Below are 19,833 nucleotides of genomic sequence, written 5' to 3'. Positions count from 1 at the left end.
AGTTGAACGTAGCCCAGCTGGTATGTATCTCTATAAGAGAAAATATTCTCTGGATATCATTGCTGAAACATGTCTTATGGGAGCCAAGCCGGTTTCGTTTCCTCTTGAGCAAAATCACAAACCTCTACGTGATGAGGGGGAACCAATGACTGATCAGTTCCGCTATCGTCGCTTAGTGGGTAGGTTAATTTATCTTGCCACAACAAGAGCAGAACTAAGCTACGTTATTCATGTGTTATCTCAGTTCATGAACAATCCGAAAGCTCCTCATTGGGATGCAGCTCTCAGAGTAGTTCGGTATCTCAAGAACAGTCCAGGACAAGGGATCCTTCTCAAAGCAAGTACAGAGCTCACAGTGTCTGCTTGGTGTGATTCAGATTGGGGAGGATGTCCTCTCTTACGCCGTTCATTGACAGGATGGTTTATTCAACTAGGTGATTCTCCAATCTCATGGAAAACGCAGAAGAAAGACGTCGTTTCGAGGTCATCTGCACAATGGCTGACAGTGGCGGAACCAGAAATGGCTATTGGCTGACACAGTGAGCGAGTTACTTTGGCTTCGCGAACTTCTTTTGAGCTTGGGCATTAAGATCAACGGACCAATCACTCTGCACTCTGACAGTCTTTCAGCCATAAATCTTGCAAAGAACCCGGTTGGCCACAAACGAACAAAGCATGTTGGTATGGATTGTCACTTTATCTGTGACGAGATACTTCGTGGGATTATTGCTACTAAACATGTTTCGACAAAGACACAATTGGCTGATATATTGACGAAAGCTCTTGGACACAGGGAGTTTGAAGTTTTTCAGTCCAAGTTAGGTGTGCTAATCTACACACTCCACCTTGAGAGTGGGTATTGGGGGTCCTATGGGCCTTGTCGATGAGTCAAAATAAAATACCCTTTTACAACTTCTAAGGTTTTTGACAATCTCCAGTTCGACTGGTGACCACTCTGGAAACAAAAGGAACAAATAGGAAATGAACATAGAGGAATAGAATTGCAGGAATAAAAAGGAATGGTTGTTTCATCCCATATTTAACAAAGAATTAATTTGTTCTTTATTTCTCTACAAAAAAAAATGATAAAAAATAAAAAGAAAAAATTATTGAATGGTAATTTTCTTAAGGAATGTTAGAGAATACATTTGTCCCTCGTCGTTCCTTGGTCACCATTCATATTAATTGTTTTTTTCTTTTGAAATATAAACAAGATGGACAAATGGGATAGAGTTAGGAAAAGCATCGTATAAGTTTTGGTTATACCAATCCGTCTGACTAAATAAAAACATGCAATTTTCTTTAAAGTCACCCGAATATTACATGTTTGTACAAACTATCACCACCATCAACATTAGAATAGCTCATTACTGGATATGGATATCTTGCCACTTGTGCTTTCTCCTCCATCGCCGTAACCTTACCAGAGTTTCGATACCACGGCTCTAAATATGGACTAGAAGAAGAAGATTCATTTGATGATGAAACATCGACGATAACCGATCCCCAATCCCGTTCACCAGTTGCTTCGGTTATCCTTTTCCGTACCAGCAATTTACCAACGTCTTCTCTTCTTTTCTGAGTCACGCTTCTTAGAATTGACACCGACAATAGCAAGACCAAAACCGCATCTTCCTCGGGCAAAAATTCAACTGCCTGATGCTTCCAATCGATTAAAGCTGTTGCTTTTTCTGTCAGGTCTTCTTCTGTTGATCTAACAATTGTTACAAAACCTTGGTCGTCTTCTTCACTGTCTCCTTTATACTGCATTCGCCGTCCAGTTAGTAGCCTAACCTGTAAAAAAAACCCACCACCATATATATATGTCATAACCAGTTTTAAAACAGCCAAAAAAAAAAAGAATCTTGAAATTCATACCAGCGAACCAGGTTTACTTGAACGTAAACCGAGTTCTGATATAGACCCTGACGAGTCCCACCGGATGGACAATCCGTCTCCAGATGAAAACTCCCAGGCCGCATCCCAATCCTCAACCGGTTCTTTAGGCGTCACGGTTCCTACCACCTTCACTGTACTAGACCAATAAACACACAATAACCAATAGGCTGCGATTGTTTCACACAGAGCTTCTCCTTTTTTATGACATGTTACCCAACGTACCTGGAGCTTTCCCGATTGAACCCTCGACATACGACCAGGAACCTACTCGTATCTCTGTTATCCTCTCCTCTGATCTCACCGGGGATGGAACTTCACCTCCGCGTTTAAACACTCCCTTCCCGACTCTAAACCAAAACATTATTATTAATTAGAAACAAAAAGAAGCAAAACAACCATAGTTTATTACCGGATACGGATGACAAAACATTCACGCCCAGCATGATCAAGAACGGTTCGAGTAAGCCATCTTCCTTCTTGAGGCCTGAAGTTGTTTGTTCTTTGAATTGAATCAGATATCATAGCACCTGAATCATCCGTAACTCTATCCGGTACAAATCTCAGCAAATACGGCGCTTGAACCGGAGGAGTAACCGAAGCGAACACACTCACTTGCTTCCCAAGAAACCTACCCGACGCTAGAGAATGCGCTCTTAGCAGATCATTCCACAGAAAGGCTACCATCTCTTCCGGTTTTCTCTTTCTGAAGCAAATCCCACGACGACTACGGTCACAATGAGATTCCAAAACTACTCCTTGTGTTCCAAACTCGCAGTATATATGCCACCCTTTTTGCCACGAACCATCGCGGGAAAGATCAGTTAGTTTCTTATCAAGTTGAAGCTTCCGATGACATCTAGCAACTCTCAGACGAAGATAACTCGACTCATTCTGCTCTGCCTTTGGATTCAGCCTTATAAATATACATAACTGCAAAAAAAAAGGAATAATTTTGTATTACAGAATCTCTTACTTAGGAGGCACGCCCCATTAACTTACTTCTAGGACAAATCTTGGTCGGATGGACTTATACGCGGTGTTAACATCTATATCAGAAACAGGCCAATAAAACATTGTGTTGTTTCTTAGAGGAGACTCGTTCGCTATTACACTCAACTCGCCGCCTGCTTTTTCATACGGTTGGTTAAAATATCTATTCCAAAGTTTCTTTGTTGTTTCCACTTCACTCTTCTCAACTGCCTCTCTATTTCGAACCACTTTCCTCATCATCTCTTCCAACATTTCACCAACATCTTCTGTATATATCGTCGGGTAGCTCTGTAAATTCACCATTCCATTACAACTTACCAAAAACAGAACGATTTGAAACCAAGAAACTGGGAATACAAAACGGACCTGGTGAGTGAGCCACATGAGTAGTATATCTGAAGCTGGAGCAAGACGAGAAATCTCGTCCTTGAACTTGTGTAGAATCAGCAAGAAACCTCTGTACCGTAACCTAGCAGCGATCAAGTAAACGGTTTCAGACATGTAAGGTGCTGAAAACTTCTCCCAGAGAAACCTCTGTTTCTCTACTTCAGTTTTGATATCTTCATTAGCTGATGAAGCAATCTCAGGAGAGTCAGCTTCAACTCTGTTTTCAAAACTCTCATCTGGGTATTTCCTAATCCAGACTCTTTCGCACTGTGAAATCGCATAATCCTCGTTCTCTTCATCGTAAATCGCGGGTTTTCCTATAAGTTTTGAGAATCTCTTTTGACAGTAGTCTCTGTAACTTACCTGAGAAAGATGGAACAAAAAAAAGTTTCTTAATATAGAAACTTCGGTTTTGGAAAGGTAAAAAAAAGGAAAGAGAGGTTACTGGATTCAAGGAATGACAAAACCAAACCCATTCAACATCAAGAGGAGGTAGAATTATCGGAGGCTTCGAACCAACCGTTAGATCTGAAATCAACGGCATCCACAGCTCATCGTACCTTCAAGAACACAACAACAACAACAACAGTTAATGCCGATACCAATTCTCAACACTACTTCTGGGGACCAGGGTATATTCTGGTCGGAAGCAAAACTTGTTTTCTTGAGAGATACTATAAATAGTAAGAATAAAGAAACGAATCTTGACCGTCAGATCAAAAATATCAGGAGAGAAGGAAAGGGTGTATTTTACCGTCTGATAGCTTCGGAAATGACTGGTGGGTGATGAAGCCATTGACAGTCTCCGATGGATCTTAAGAGCACGATGAGACGTCTCGCCGCCGATACAATATCAGTTCCGATTCTTACGGCGTCAAGCTCTGAAATCTCGCTTAGGCTCCGTGCCGCCACGCCGTCAGCGAACTCCGATCGTCCTAACGACATAAGCTCCGAGAGAGAGAGGGGGAGAGAGATATATCAGAGAGAGTAAGATCGACTCCAAAGACAAGACATTGGATTGGAGGTTTTTGTCGAATGAAGAGCAAGAGAATGGCGTATAGAGAGAAAGAGACGTGAAAGTAGAGTCCAAGAGGGACTGACCAACAATTATTATTGTTTTTTATTTAATTAAAGCAAATGAAATGAGAAACAATGTTGCACAGAAGAAAAAGAGAAACGATTATATCTTTCCTCTCTCTAAATTATTTCTCTCCAACCTCTCGTCTCTCTCGTTTTCCCTTCTCCGGCGCCGTCATGTCCCCTTGGGCGGTTGCCGGAGGCCCTCTGTTGTCTCTCTTTCTCCTCTTTTATTCTCTCTCGTGTTCATCTCTGTCCTTTCTTTCTCCTTCTCTGCGGCTGAGGTGGAGTTTCCCTGAGGCTCTCCGGTTCAGATCTGGGGATTTCCGGCCTCGATCTGGAGTTTCCATGGTGTCGTAAGCGGGCTTGAGGACGGCTTGCTGCTCGCTGTGTCGGCTCCCTGCTCTTGTGTCGGAACCTCTGTCCGGAGGGTTTTTGCTCCGATGGGTTTCTCCTCGGGTTGACGGCGCGTGGGTCGTCGAGTGTTCTCCTATTCTGGCAGTCTTCTGCTCGGTGTGGCGCATGGCTGTGTTTGGAGGTCTGTTCGTCTGGGATCTAGAGTTTCAGATCTTCGGATCTGTTGGCTCTCTCTCCTGCTTTGGTGTCCTCCGGTAATCTACGGTGGAAGCGTGTGGTGTCTTGTGAGGTTAGATTCGTCTTTCTCTTGCGGTGGCTCCGGTGGTGGCGCGTGAGAGTCGTTGGCTTCTCTGCTTGTGTCTGCGAGCTTGCTCTGGCGCGTGTAGATACTGACTGCTCTTCAAAGTGGTGAGGGCTCGATGTTGTGGCGCTCACTGTTGTCCTCTCCTTCTCTTGTGGGTTAAATGTGGCGAGTTGGATCAGGTGGAGAGGTAAAGTCTGGTGTGTGGTATCAGTTGGGCTTCCGACTCTTCTAGCTTTTTTGGTGGACGCTTCTCCGGAGGAGGTATGCCCGACTGGTCCCCTTGCTCTATATGAGCCTCGGGTTAAATGGGTGTACACGGTCCCGGGATGGTGGGTTGGGGGCAGCAATCTTCAACTTTCCTTTCCGAACGACGGCATCGTCAGTTGCGGATCCTCCTCGTGCTGCCGGTTAGCTGTGTGTCGAATGAGTTATACATGTAAGGTTTGATCACTACAAGAAAAAAGAGTTTTGATAGCAGTACAGAATAGCGTTTTTTGCTTTTCTGCTATGGTTGACATACCGCTTAATTTTAGATAGCGTTTGTATATTTGGAAACGCTATGATAAAGTAGTTTATTTAAAAACGCTATGATAGCATATCTTTAATAGCAAAATATAATAAAACGCTATATTTGGCTTTTTGAATCCCTAAACCCTAAACAAGTTTTTGAACTCTAAACTCTAAACACAAACTTAAAACTCTAATATTTTCATATTATAACTTCAAATCTTAAACCTAAACTCATTTTTTTCTTAATCTTAATATATAACTTTCAAACACATAAACCTTAAATCTCCTATCAAACTCTATACCCTAAAACTTCAGCATAAACCATACATCCACTAATATATAAACTTCAAATCTAAATTTAAACTTTAACCACAAATATTAAGTGTACTCTTAAATCCAATGTTTCTTAAACTCATAACATAAAATCTTACATATAAATCATAAACTCCATACTCCAAACTCTAAACTCATAAACATAAACACTAAGATGCAATTTTGAAATTTTAATTATATAAATTTAGTCATAACTACAAGCACGTAAGCATTATTTAAGACTTAGAAACTTGAAACATAATCATTTAAATATTCATATGTTTTAAATTTTTTAAATTAAAATACATGTATAAATAACCAAAAACAGTACGAGTTCCTTTCTAGTGTGCAAGAATGATGAAGAGTTCTTATTGGTCAGAATTTTAAGCACATGGATCACCTCTTCATCCGTTGGATGAGATTAAATCCGATGGTTCAGGTCTGTTCTCTTTCTTTTTCAGATTTGTAGATCTTTCATCTTCTCTTTCTAAAAAATTATCAATCTCTCTTCTATCTTCTCCTTCCTTACGACCATCTCTGTTTCTATTCAATCCTTTTTTTTTTTGGTTTTAAGATTGATAAAGTTCATGTGTTGGCTTCTCATTTTCTAATTGTGTTTGTGTTGGATTCTTTTGTAGGGAAAGGAAGCCAACGAAATCAACAACATCTTGCGACGGAGCCCGAGATCTGAAGAAGCCGTGGTGTGGAGATGGCAGAAGAAGCTACAGGTGGTGGTGGAGGTGGAACCCAGAAAGAAGAAGAAGATAGGCGGAGAAGGAGAGAAGACAGAGACGTGAGGAGGGCTTCGTTGACACACCGGGTCTGAAGTAGTTCCATGGAGATGGCAGAGAAAGCTAGTCGTGGTGGTGGAGGAGAAGGAGAGAAGACCGAGACGCGAGAGCTTGGTCGACACAGCAATGGAGGAGGATGGCGACGACAAATGGAGGAGGAGGACGACGGGATGTATACGGCGTTGTGGGGGACAGTTCATGGAGGCGTAGACTAGGTTTTTCTTTTAGGTTTAGCTTTTATTTTGTTAAAAAAAAAATTGGTTAAGTTTGGTTTATTTGGTGTACCGGTCTTTAATTTTGTAACCAATTTTGATTTATAAATATCTTTTAAATTTTTTTTATTTTTTTTTTATTTTTAGTAAGGTAAATAATAACAATAAAAAAACGTTATAAAAAAATATTTAATTGCTTGCAATAAAACGCTATTGTTTGTCGCAATATGATAGCAATGCTAAAAACTGCTATCTAATGTACTTGACCTATTATGACGGGCGATGATACAGCGCTTCTAAAACCGCTATCGTATCGTTAGATAGCGTTTTCCGTCCGTTAATAAAACCCATTTTTCTTGTAGTGGATTCTTTGTGCAGGTTGTGGCGTCTGGGTGTATTGGAAGCTGTAGTAGCCATGTGTTTCAAGGTTTGAGAACACCTTTCTCTCCGGTAGCTCGCGGCAACTGGTCGTTCTTTCCGTTCACTCCTCGTCCTCTGGTCTTTCATTGCCTCGTTGTTGCTATACCTTTCTCCGTGTCTTTCTTCTTCATTGTTGGTTAGCTTTGCTGCTTAGGCCCCTGTTGTTAGTTTAATATTCTGCATTTTCTGCTAGTGTATCCTTGTAATGTCTGTCACAAATTCAAAACCTTGGTATAAAATTTAACATTTTACCAAAAAAAAAAAACATTATACTAAAAACACTTTTATAGTTTATTGTTACATCATAGAGCATTTTTTTCTGCTATGGTAGTTTTTCTTAACTAAGCAAACTTCCTAATGGTAAACTAACTAATTAAGCTTGTTAGTAAGTGTCCATTAAGCAAACTAAATTCTCGGAGTTTATGAAGTTGAAGATTAGATCCTTTCATAAGGAATTGTATTATATTGGTTGTTCTGTTCCGGTCTGGTTCCCCAAACCACCTCAAAGTTGAGTAATAAAATAGTCGTTTGAAGAAAAAAACAGAAGCAAACTAAATTTATCATCTACTTTTTAATTAGTATACAAAATAAAGTCGTTCCAGGTATGTTTATTTTTCGTCTTCTTTGTCGTAAGTTCTCTATTATGTTTAGGATCAAATTAATTTAGAAATTACTATAATAACTCTTAAAATTTTAAAATTACCAAAAAAAATTTATGGTCAAAAATTTTGACTATAATTATGATCATAAAGTAATATTACAAAAGTACCATTTAAAATTATTAAAACAATTCCGATAACAGGTTTATTTAACGAAAAAAAAAATCTATTGGAATATAAATCTGTTAAATTAAACTGTGGTAAAATTTATATATGCCATGTGTTTGGTGGCAGACTATTATATTATGACAGATGTTTTTTAGATTTGTGTGGCCGATTTAAGATTGTCAATATATTTATCTATTTAAGTCTATCATATGTAGTAACATATTTGTTGAAGTCATCAGTTTTTTTCCGAAATAGTCAGAGTGTTGACACATATATGTTTATCGATAATAGACATAAATTTTCATGATAGATATGTTTACCCAATTTAAATTTGCAATCGACTTTTTTATTCATTTGGTGGCAGATTTTTAAAATTACTGTCTTTGGCTGAAGACTTCTTAAATAAATTTTAATTACTATAGTGGAACACAATTATAATTTCTGGCTAAATATAAATAAATTCCGATTTAGATTGATTGAATTCGTTTTTAATTAATTTTGAAATTTGGTTTATTGTTATTTTTGGTTTAAATTAATTTAAACCAATTTGGAACCACGTTTTCCCAATCTAGTTTCAGGCTTTGGTCATTAGATTTCATTTAGGTTGGTGCTACATTCAGTGGTATACTCTTTGGTGTTGCATTACTTTTGCACTTTGGTCTTTGGTGGTACATTACTTTCCATTTACTTTTACGCTTTGATCATTATTTTTTGATCGCCATAATACGTTTTGTGATCGATCATTATCAAGACAACGTTTTAGTTTGAAACAATATTATGTAAAGCTTTATCAACATTATCTAGCCTTTGTGTATCTTTTAAATAATCAAGCTGCTATATCTAACGAATTATAATCGATCAATGCAACCAGTAAATCACCGAGAGACAGAGTACAAAGTACTATGCTGTATTAAGTTGATATAGCCTTCAGGTTTAAAACCAAAATGAATATAGACTTTGGGTTATCAGATAAAAGTCCACACAACCTATGAGTTTGAGACATCAAAATAAGAATACACCTATGGGTTCTGAAAAATACATATCATCTCTGGGTCCCACGGATAAAGTCTACTAATCTTTCAGAATCAGGACATCGATTTCTTAGAATCTCCAGGCTCGACTATTTGAACTCGTAAGACACTCTGGGTCCCTATGCGATATACTTCGATGCCTTTGGGTAATAAGGCGAAAAATGACCTCCTGGCTTCAAAATGAGGTGAAAAACCTAGTCCTCAACCAACTACTACGATAAACTAATCTCAAAGAGCTTCGAGACTCGAAAAAAGAATTCCGAAGTAGAGGTATTTTCCTATGGTCTCATCTTTCAAAAAAAGGAGAAGTCGTTTACTCCCCACTTGAGTGCTTCTTGGTAAAGAATATTTCATGCTTTAAGAAGGATCTTTCCCAAAGAATCAAGTCGATGATAAGAAGCGCATTGGGGGAAGAAAGATAGAAGGAATATAAGAGCAAAGAAAGAAAAATACAGTGCAAAAGTCATTGATTAAGACCATGAAGAACCATCTGCAACATTTAAAAGGCCACAAAGGCCAATCAAGAATTAAAAAGATAGCCAAGGACCAACCACAAAAATATAAAGCGAGAAAACTACAATGACAAATCATAAAGAAATAATCAACCGGACAAGATACTGCGGGAATATATTAATTCGTTAGGGATCACTAGGGGAGATAAATCTTATGAATCATCATCAGTCTACACAACCAGCTTGTACTGGCGAAATTCTTCCTCACTCCTCCATCTATCAACCCGCTTGTCTAACAATTCCTGCATGCGTTCCCAGCAACCGGTATTCATGTTCCTTTGAGCCACCAATTCTTTCTTCTTAGTCAAAACCTTAACCTATGCCCGCATGAAAATAGTTTCACCATGCAACTAACCCCGCTTATCTATGGCTACGGCGCCTCCTAGATTGAATGTCAGGTTCTCATCACCTCCCACCGTTCATACTCCTCCAGATCAGCATCCGAAAAGACAGAAACGTCCTTAGCTGGCAAGATGTACAGGACAGAACGCTCCCATGGCGCCTTTTCTCTCTGATATTCATCATAAACGGCCAAAATATGTATCTCCAGCTTGCTCCCTGCTAAATTACGAGACGGATAATTCAGATCACATCACCAATCGACCAGCAGGTGATAACAAATTCTCAGAAAAGGACACATACATATATATGGCTACAGAGCAAAGCCTCTCGGCTCACCAAGAAGGATACCCATCTCCACTTCCTATGAAGGCTTAACGCTTCCCTCACCAATCTATCTTCTTAGAAGTATATGGGGCGTGAAACACCTATGATCACAAGAAACACATTAGTCAGGAGCAACAAAAGGGAATCGGCAAACAACCTAGCTCGATATACTCATCTACTCAATGCCAAATAGACGAAAGTCAGAGGTATCACAATCTTAATGAACATGTACCTCCTGTTACAGCGTCTACCCAAAGGCATATTACCCTTAACCCTCTTCAGCGGCTTCTTAACAATCGACTGGCTTTCGACATAGCGGATATACTAGAACCCCTTCTTGTTGGCCAAAAGGAAAAAATAAAACAAATACAATACCTCATGTACACCGAGAGGTATGTTATGAAACTCGGCTAACACTTGGATGGCGATCAAGTTTCTCCAAGTCAATGGATTGAACTTCAAGGGAGAAACACCAAAATACGAGGAAACCTTGGCTGTCAAAGCAGGTATTTCTCCCCGGAGCCCCACCGCAGAGACTATATACTGTGTGGCCTAGAGGAGCGAGCAAAGGGTTTTATGAAGTATCTTTCTTATCCAAAAACGAGATTACCCACTCGATATATGTTGCCGGTATAAAAGGAAAGATGAAAAAAATGTGTAAATCGAGAATTCAATTCTCAAAATTTGAATTTTCGTCAACACTGAAACCGGGATTCACTAACCACAATGGTCACCCTATAAAGAGGGTAAACCAAAAGGTAAGAGAATCTCCCTATGGCTTAATCAAAAAATCAAGATAAGAATATATATCAAATAGAGATTTCTCCATGACATTTTTATCATGCCCCTGGGTTAAGCATTTCTTCATATACGACATGAAGATAAACTTTAAAGATAAACTTCTTTGATGACTAGTGCAAATCTAGATGATTAACGATAACCAGACTAAAGTGTTTGATTACTACAACATGCTCATAAGTTTGTCTACTGGCTCAGGCCATGACTTCCAGCTTAGAAGCAGGAAGACATCACTCTCATGAAACATATAGACAAGTATACCATATGGTCAGGCCATGCGCCCCTTAGACCATATGACTCCTATCAACTACAAATCCATGAGCCCACAAGGCCACACACCACTTAGACTAAGCGCCATAAACGAAGTTTGTGAACCATTGTAATGTTAACCCATGACCATGAGTCCTATAACATCACCTGATCATACATGTCTCAGTTCCATGCGACTTATAGATTATGGTCTCTTCTAGCATCATATTATTTCTCAAGGAAACATCTCCTGCAGATTCCAAATGGTCCAATCTAGGGCCATCAAAGCAACCTCTAAGACATCCTTATCTTCACACCACCAGCAAATTTTTGTTGTGAATGTAGATTTTGGTCGACCTGAAAGACACAAGTTATCTCGATTTCAAACATGAATTTGGAAGATAAGGGGTTAACTGTTGGGGATAATTCATCCAGAAAGAAAGTCTTCTTGCTTAGAGTAGGACGCCAATCTTAGTCTCCTGTTGAGCCTTCTGGCCTCCGGGTCGTGTTTTCCTCTTGCTTCCAGGTACAATGGAAAACAATAGAAAAAGGAGAATGCCAATTATTCACTTTCAACTATAGAAATATGCAAATAGAATTAGAGTTTGTAAACCAATATGATGTATTCATGATCTATTGATCAATAAAATACTAATTTTTATCCATTATTTTTTATTTTCTGATTTATATTTTATTTATGTAGTATTACGAAGAACCATGCGTTATTTACCTTAACAATACCGTCTATTGAAATTATAGCCACATTTAACTTAAAAGTGTGGTTGAATGGTAGGACTTGGAAATGTGTTAAGCACCTCGGTTCGATCGAAATCTACCAAACTTAAATTAACATACTTGTGTGGCCAAGCATTATAAGTATTTAATTCCTACTGCGAACAATTAGATCTGTCTGGCGGGATTACTGCCACATTTCGTCTCTGTCGATTTAGACTAAAGAGTAGTGGTGGCAGTAGAGTATTTTAATTTAGTTATGTTCTCTTAGACTACATTATCTGCCTAAATATTATAGAATTCAAAGATCCAAATAAGTATAACTCTCTTATTATTAACTTGAGAAACTAACTCAAAACTCAAACTTTAATCCCCAAACTCTATCAAGGTATGTCACACACACGACATCTACTTATATAGAGCTTGTGTTTATCCTAATCCTATTAGATAACATAACTTTAGATAACTCCTAATAATATTATGTATCTATTTCCATAACTCGGTAGGATTAGGATGCTGCCTTGCCCCTCAAGCTTCTTTCCTTTTCAAGCTTACTCCAACAGTCTCCCCCTTAAGCTTGAAACCTTCTCTTGTCACTTCTTGCATCCCAATCAAATCCCTCATTTCTCTAAACTTGATTCTGCCTAGAGCTTTAGTTAGGATGTCCGCTTTCTGTTGATCGCCTGAGACATGTTCCACAATAATCTGTCCCCTTTCAACACACTCTCGTATAAAGTGATAACGTGAGTGTGTGTGTTTGCTCCTTCCGTGAAAGACAGGGTTCCTCGTGAATGATATAGCCGACTGATTGTCTATCCTGATCAGTACCTTCTGAACTGGCTCCTCGGTGATCTCACTTAGTAGCTCCTGCAGCCATATGGCTTGTTTAGCCGCCTTTGTACCGGCCATAAACTCCGCTTCACAGCTTGAGAGTGCAACGATTTCTTGTTTAGCTGAGAACCACGTGATCAAGCTCTCTCCAAGGTAGAATATATGTCCTGCAGTCCATCATCAGGGTCGACATTGTGGCTGCTATCACTATAGCCAATAAGTCTAGGAACCTTTGGTGTTGATCGAGTAAAGACTAGTCCAAGTGATGTGGTCCCTTGTAGATATTTGAGAACATGTTTCATAGCTGCTCCGTGTGATGTCTTAGGACTCTGCATATATCGACTCAAGACTCCCACAGTATATGACAGATCCAGCCTAGTATGCAGTCGATATCTTAGGCACCCAACGTTTCTCCGGTAACTCGTTGCATCTATGTCTTCTTCTTCAATCGATTTTTCAAGTTTCAAACCGTGTTCCATAGGTATGTGTGACATGTTGCAGTTATTCATGCCACTTTCTTCCAAGATTCTTAGCGCATACCTCTTTTGATTCAGAGTTATCTGACCTACTTCTTGACATACCTCAATCCCTAGGTAGTAGCTCAACTTTCCTAAATCACTCATATCAAACTTGGACGCCATCTCTGTTTTGAAGTTGTCAATGATTGTTGAGTTTGCTCCAGTGATGAACAAGTCATCGACATACACAGACACAACAAGTATGCTTGCATTAACCGTTTTCCTATAGACCGAGGGCTCCTTGGAACACTTTGCAAATCCTAGCTCGAGCAAGATCCCGTTGAGTTTGTTGTTCCACACCCTATGAGCCTGCTTCAATCCGTACAGCGCCTTGTGGAGTTTGTATGCCTTCTTCTCACTTCCTTTTACTTCAAAACCCTCTGGTTGAGTTACATAAACTGTCTCCCTCAAATCTCCATGTAGAAACGCTGTTTTGACATCTAGATGATGAACCTCCCATCCTCTAGTTGCTGCAATGCTTACCAGTAGCCTAATTGTTTCAAGACGAGCCACAGGAGCAAAAACTTCCTCATTGTCTATCCCATACTGCTGCACGTATCCCTTAGCCACTAGCCGTGACTTATACTTCTTGATGGTTCCATCTGAGTTGAATTTGATTTTAAATAGCCATCTCAGTCCAATCGGCTTCACTCCCTCTGGAAGCTCAACTAGACTCCATACTTTATTTTTCTCAATAGACTGTAGTTCATCCTTACAAGCCTCTATCCATTCTTTCAACTGTCTTGCCTCTTCAAAGTTTCTTGGCTCTTCGTTTAGGTACAGCAGTAGCATCTCTCCTTCTTCGTCTGCGAGCAAGACATAATCCTCAAGATACTTTGGTCTTGATGTTTGTCTTTCACTTCGTCTTGGAAGTGACCTCTCTTCGTGATCGCTTTCATCCTCTTCTTCAATGTTCACCGTGTTTGTATCCATAGTCTCAGCTACATCATGACGATCTTCATCCTCTTTGTTGTTGCTGACTTGCTCTAGTGCTTGTCAGTGGGATTGATCTGCTGTCTTTACTAACCCATGGTTCCCAAACTCTCCAAGTACTATGTTGAAGTCGTCATAGCTCTTTAATTCTCCATCAATCCTCTTCCAGTTCCATCCTTTGGTTTGATCAAATACTACATCACGACTCACTGTTATTCTCTTCTTCTCTGGATCAAATAATCTGTACGCCTTAGAACCAGGTTCTGTTCCAAGGTGAACAACCATCCGCGACCGGTCATCTAGCTTTCTCAGGTGCGGTTTCTCAACTTTGGCGTAACAAATGCATCCAAATATGCGTAGGTGGCTTATGTTTGGTCGCTTTCCTCGCAGTGCCTCATATGGAGTTTGATTCTGAAGAGATCTTGTCGCTATACGATTTATTAAATACGTCGCATGCCTAACAGACTCACCCCACAAGTAATTAGGCATGTGCATGTGCTTCAAGATGCTCCTAGCCATCTCCATTAGTGTTCGGTTCCTTCTTTCGACCACTCCGTTCTGCTCTGGAGTGTATGGAGCCGTGAGATGCCTCTTGATGCCCTTTTCTTCACAGTACGAGTTGAACTCGTGAGAGATGAACTCACCACCTCGATCAGTCCTAAACGTAGTTATGCTTTCTCCAGTTTCTTGTTCCATTACTCCTCTCATCTTCTTAAACTTCTCAAAAGCTTCGCTTTTCTCCTTGAGTACGCTTATCCACATGTATCTTGTGTGGTCATCAATGATCACAAAGATGTATTTGTTGCCTCCTATTGTGCTTGGCGTTATAGGACCACAAAGATCACCGCATATCAACTCAAGTGGTCTGGTCGCTCTGTATGTCGTTGCTTGTGGGAACATCTTTCTTGCTTGTTTCCCAAGCAAGCAGGATGAGCATACATCCTTTATGACGTTGACATTAGAGACTCCGCTGACTAGTTCCTTTTGTATCATGATCCTCATTGTTGCAATATTGACATGCCCAAGCCTAGCATGCCATCTGTTTGACTCACTTATCTCGCTCAGGTGAAGCTGTGATGAATCTTTTATTCCCATTCGTACTTTATACAGTCGATTCTTCGACCTGTTTGCTTTCACAAGGAGTCTCCCGTGTTGATCATGCATAGTTAGGTGTTCTCCTCGCAAACGTATATCACAGCCTGACTCCGTTGCTTGACCTAGGCTAATGATATTGCTTTTTAGCTCAGGTATGTAGTACACATCGTTCATCTTTCTCGCTTCTCCATTCATGTCTACAAACGAGATAGTGCCCTTTCCTTTGATGTCAATTCGTGAATCGTCACCAAATCTCACTTTTCCAGTGATTGTCTTGTCCATCAATGAAAAATATCTCCTATCGCCAGTCATATGGTTACTAGCTCTATTATCCAAGTACCATATGTCCTATCGCCAGTCATTGTTGGTTTCATACTTCTCCGGCAAGGAATTCTTCTCATTGAGATATACAACCTCATGCATCATCAGCTCGTCCGCATCCTGTGTGTCACTGTTGTCGTTCTCCAATGTTTCTTTCAGCTTAAGAAGGCGGTCCGGACAATCAGAGGCGTAATGTCCCATCTTATCACACCTGTAACACATCACCCATGATGTGTCTCTGCCTCCATTGTATCTTCCTCTGCCTCGTCCTCTGTAATAAGACCTTCCTCTGCCGCGGCCTCTGTACTCACGCTGGTCTCTGTTGTAGTCACGAGATGGATGTGTGACTTGTGTTTCACGCGAGTCATTGTTTGAATACATTAGCTTTGGTTGTTCATCAGATTGTTCTTCATCCTCATGTATCCTCTCTTCATAAGCTTTCATACGACCCATAATATCCTCAAAGCTAGTGTTATTCAAGTCCAACACTTGCTCTAACGATGCCACAATATGAATGTACTTCCTCCGTGGGAGACCGCTTAAGAGTTTCTTTACCAATTTCGGTTCTTCGATGTTAACACCTAGGGCTGCAAACTTTGATGCAATTTCAGCCAATTTTCCTCCAAAATCATCAACTGACTCTGTATCTTTCATCTTGAGGCGATCAAACTCACTCATCAATGTTTGCAACCGCGCTTTTTTTACTCTCTCAGCTCCGATGTGACTGGTTTTAATCGCCTGCCATACCTTCTTTGCGGTATTAAGCTCGCCAACTTGAAGTATCAACACTTCCGGTATAGATTGAAGTAATAGCGCCATCGCCATGTCATTCTTCTCTCCTTCGGTTGCTTCATCTTCAATAGCTTCCCAGACTTTGTGCATCTTGAGGGCTATCTTCATCCTTATTGCCCATACTGTGTAGTTCGTTGAATTAAACATTGGGCACTTTATAGAAGAAGATCCTCCCCCTTCCTTAGGATTCAAGTTCGTCGTCACGACGATATCACCACTCATCTCCTCTTAACCTTAGAGCTCTGATACCAAATATAGAATTCAAGGATCCAAATAAGTATAACTCTCTTATTATTAACTTGAGAAACTAACTCAAAACTCAAGCTTTAATCCCCAAACTCTATCAAGGTATGTCACACACACGACATCTACTTATATAGAGCTTGTGTTTATCCTAATCCTATTAGATAACATAACTTTAGATAACTCCTAATAATATTATGTATCTATCTCCATAACTCGGTAGGATTAGGATGCTGCCTTGCCCCTCAAGCTTCTTTCCTTTTCAAGCTTACTCCAACAAATATAACCACAATAGGAGTACCTAAAGCTCGAAATTAATGTAAAACTTTAATATATAGGTGTTGGTTCACTTTATCAAACCTATTGAGAAAATCAAAGATATATTTATAAAAAATTTAAAGAAAATTTATCACTTTTGAGACTCAACTCCAGAGTATATTAGCCTTACATGCATAATAATGAATAAATAAATCAATTTCTCAACAGACTCTCTACTTCCTTTTATTTTTTATTCGTCTCTCGTACATGATTAAGTTCCACTACTGAATCACGATCCTAATTCAGAGATTTAGGCCTCACTTCAATACCATCAATCACAATGCCACCTTTAAGTTGATATCCTTTCACCTCTGTGAGACTCATATTGACCTCATCATCCTCTCCTTCTCGTGTCTCAAACTCTCCTAGCTCTATCTCCATCCATCCATCGTCTCTACCTTTGGGCTCCCTGCTTTTCTCGTGATCCCCACCAACCATCCCCACAGTCATCGCCATACGCTCTTCACGGTTTCCATAAAGCAGCCGTTTCATTTGTTGTTTCTTCTCATCCAAGCAACATAGATAAGCTTTATTTTTAACAGTTCGACCATTACTGGACTTCATACAAATCTCTGCTGGAACTAGGTCTAGTCCGTAAGCGTGTTTAGACACTTTGACTATGAGATATGCTCCATATGTTGTGTTTGGTGATAAAACTCCGGTTTGAATTCTACCATTGACTTCTAAACGATCCGTTGTTATAAGTTCAGCAGATTCCAAAAATCTGTAATTATTTAAATAAATCATGTTTTAGATACAATAAATTTTAAAATTTACACAAAGCATAAATACTTATTTGAAGTTTGAAAAGTTGACCTAGAATTTGAAACCTTGCTCCAGGACCAGTAGGATGCTTGGTCGTTCGATTGTATAGAAATATCTCTTGCAGATAAAATATAAGAAATTTTTCCAGACAATTTATTGATTTTGAAGAGCTGAAGGTGCATCCAAAGAAATCATTAGTCCCCTAAAATCACGTACAACTTATTTTATTTTGTAAATAACAAGTAGTTCATTAAGATCGAACCTTTCGAGCATTATCGATGAGAAGAGAGTCACATAAACATCTATAAATCTCCTTTTTGGATGAAAAACTCCGTTGATGATCAGTAGATCGAGAGATGATACTTTTGTAGTCTGAGGGCAAAAACTTTTCCCATACGAAATCAGAGTCTCCGGCTAACCGGAAAACCAAAGATACTGCCGAGGATGAGAATATGTCTGCCGGAGATGTAAAGGAAATGATGTTGGCTATGCATGCTTCTGGTAACATCTTTTTCTTATTTGCAGAAAAATTATAAACCTGAAAAGAAGATGTTTGAAAGAGAACTATGTTTGTGATTATGGGATTTGCTTTGAGTTATGTAACTGTGTGGTAATGTGATATACTTGGAAGTGGAGGTGATGAAGTATATATAGTGATGCTTGTAAACATCCGCAGACGGTTTTGGACCAATGGTCAATTTCATAGGGTTTTTTGATATATTATTGAATTACATATTGTTTCTTTGCAAGGTTAAAACTTAAAGCGTGAGCCCCACCGGCAACAAAGGTAAGTCAAACTTAACACGTTTGGTTGTTGGCCAAAGATAAAGATTCATATTCCAAAAGAGAAAGTTTACGCGGAGGAGAAAACTACACTAGGGTACGTTATTAGCTTTGTAACACTATTTTCTTTATATTTTAAAATTAAAAGTTTCGAGATATATGGGTAATATAGCACCATTGTGTTCAAAAAAAAAAAAACGTTAGTAGCACCACTTCTTTTTCGAGCAAGAGAGTTTTGAGTTATACATATGAAACCAGTCTTGGTTCCTTTAATAATATTTAGTACCAACAAAAAATTAGTAGTACTTACTTATTTTTTGGTAAAATGTTAAAGTACTATTTATATTTATTGTACACGTAGAAACTTATAAGTTATGAGATCAAATTTCTGTGTCGTCCTGTATTTTTGTAGGTTAAAAGTACATGAAAAATATAGACCACCAAACAGAAATTGAAAACTCTTAACAAAAATGAAAAAAAACTAAACTCATTCGACTAGGGATATGGAGTCCAACATCATATATTTTAACCATTTCATTGACGTTAACCTTTCTATGATATTGCCCATTTTCGTAATATATGGCGACAAGTGCTTCGTTTGTATTAAAAAGCATCAGCCAGTCACTAATTATGCAATGCCCACTCCACTCTCAAGTCCATCATCCGACGGATTAATAAGCTACTTAAATTAAAAGCAAGTAACATACATAAAAATATACTTTCACTTAAATTAATATTTGAATTAATTTCTATAAGATTCTAAGTATATAAGATTGAAAGAACTGAACCACAAAAAAGAGAGAGGAAATGACATAGTAGCACAGTTACTTTTTGGGAAATTTGATCCAATAACCAAAAAAAAAAACTATATTTCACCAACTAACCATATCAATCCTTTTCTCCTATTTTCTCTTCCTATCTCTCTCTACCCTCTTACTACAAATCTAATATTTTCCCAAATATATATTCATTCATCAAATTAACCCTTAACTACTTTTTTCCTGTCATGTAGTTAACTAGAAATTGTTTTTTTTTCCTTCTAATTTTTCATTTTTTTTTCAACCATAAGGAAATTGTCGTTAGTTGACAAAAAAGAAAGCGGACCATTTCCGTGAAACTTACAAGTTGGAAACGTTTTTGTTGGTCAACTTGAACATATTCAAACTAATCATTGAGGTCAGAGAGTAAAATTTTATCACTGTTATCTGAATAATTTATTC

General features: G+C 38.9%; 1 protein-coding gene across 3 annotated transcripts; it reads right to left on the bottom strand.

Moving 5' to 3' along the window:
- Positions 1–1,226: 1,226 nt before the first annotated feature.
- LOC103847659 (glycine-rich domain-containing protein 1) lies at positions 1,227–4,414 on the bottom strand. Of its 3 annotated transcripts, XM_009124745.2 has the most exons (8): positions 4,031–4,407; positions 3,722–3,836; positions 3,256–3,639; positions 2,899–3,177; positions 2,309–2,829; positions 2,122–2,246; positions 1,879–2,030; positions 1,227–1,794 (listed from the first exon to the last, which is right to left on the bottom strand). In XM_009124745.2, the coding sequence occupies exons 1-8, from the start codon at positions 4,219–4,221 to the stop codon at positions 1,309–1,311; spliced, it is 2,253 nt and encodes a 750-aa protein (XP_009122993.1). In that variant the 5' UTR covers positions 4,222–4,407; the 3' UTR covers positions 1,227–1,308. The 3 variants fall into 3 exon arrangements, with proteins under 3 accessions (XP_009122993.1, XP_009122994.1, XP_018511318.1); XM_009124746.2 differs by lacking the exon at positions 2,899–3,177 and having other exon boundaries at positions 1,229–1,794; positions 4,031–4,409; XM_018655802.2 differs by lacking the exon at positions 1,227–1,794 and having other exon boundaries at positions 1,879–2,035; positions 4,031–4,414.
- Between the last annotated feature and the right edge of the window lie 15,419 nt (positions 4,415–19,833).

Source organism: Brassica rapa, chromosome A01 (assembly GCF_000309985.2).
Source record: "Brassica rapa cultivar Chiifu-401-42 chromosome A01, CAAS_Brap_v3.01, whole genome shotgun sequence".
Lineage (NCBI taxonomy): Eukaryota > Viridiplantae > Streptophyta > Magnoliopsida > Brassicales > Brassicaceae > Brassica > Brassica rapa.
The sequence above is the reverse complement of the archived record's forward strand: the minus strand, read 5'-3'. Positions and strand labels throughout refer to the sequence as shown.

Coding starts and splice junctions, on each gene's coding strand:
- LOC103847659 (XM_009124745.2), bottom strand. CDS start 4,221: ATGTCGTTAGGACGATCGGAGTTCGCTGACGGCGTGGCGGCACGGAGC. Junction 3,178..3,255: donor TCATGTGGCTCACTCACCAG/GTCCGTTTTGTA, acceptor GTGAATTTACAG/AGCTACCCGACGATATATAC. Junction 1,795..1,878: donor CAAGTAAACCTGGTTCGCTG/GTATGAATTTCA, acceptor TTTTTTTTACAG/GTTAGGCTACTAACTGGACG.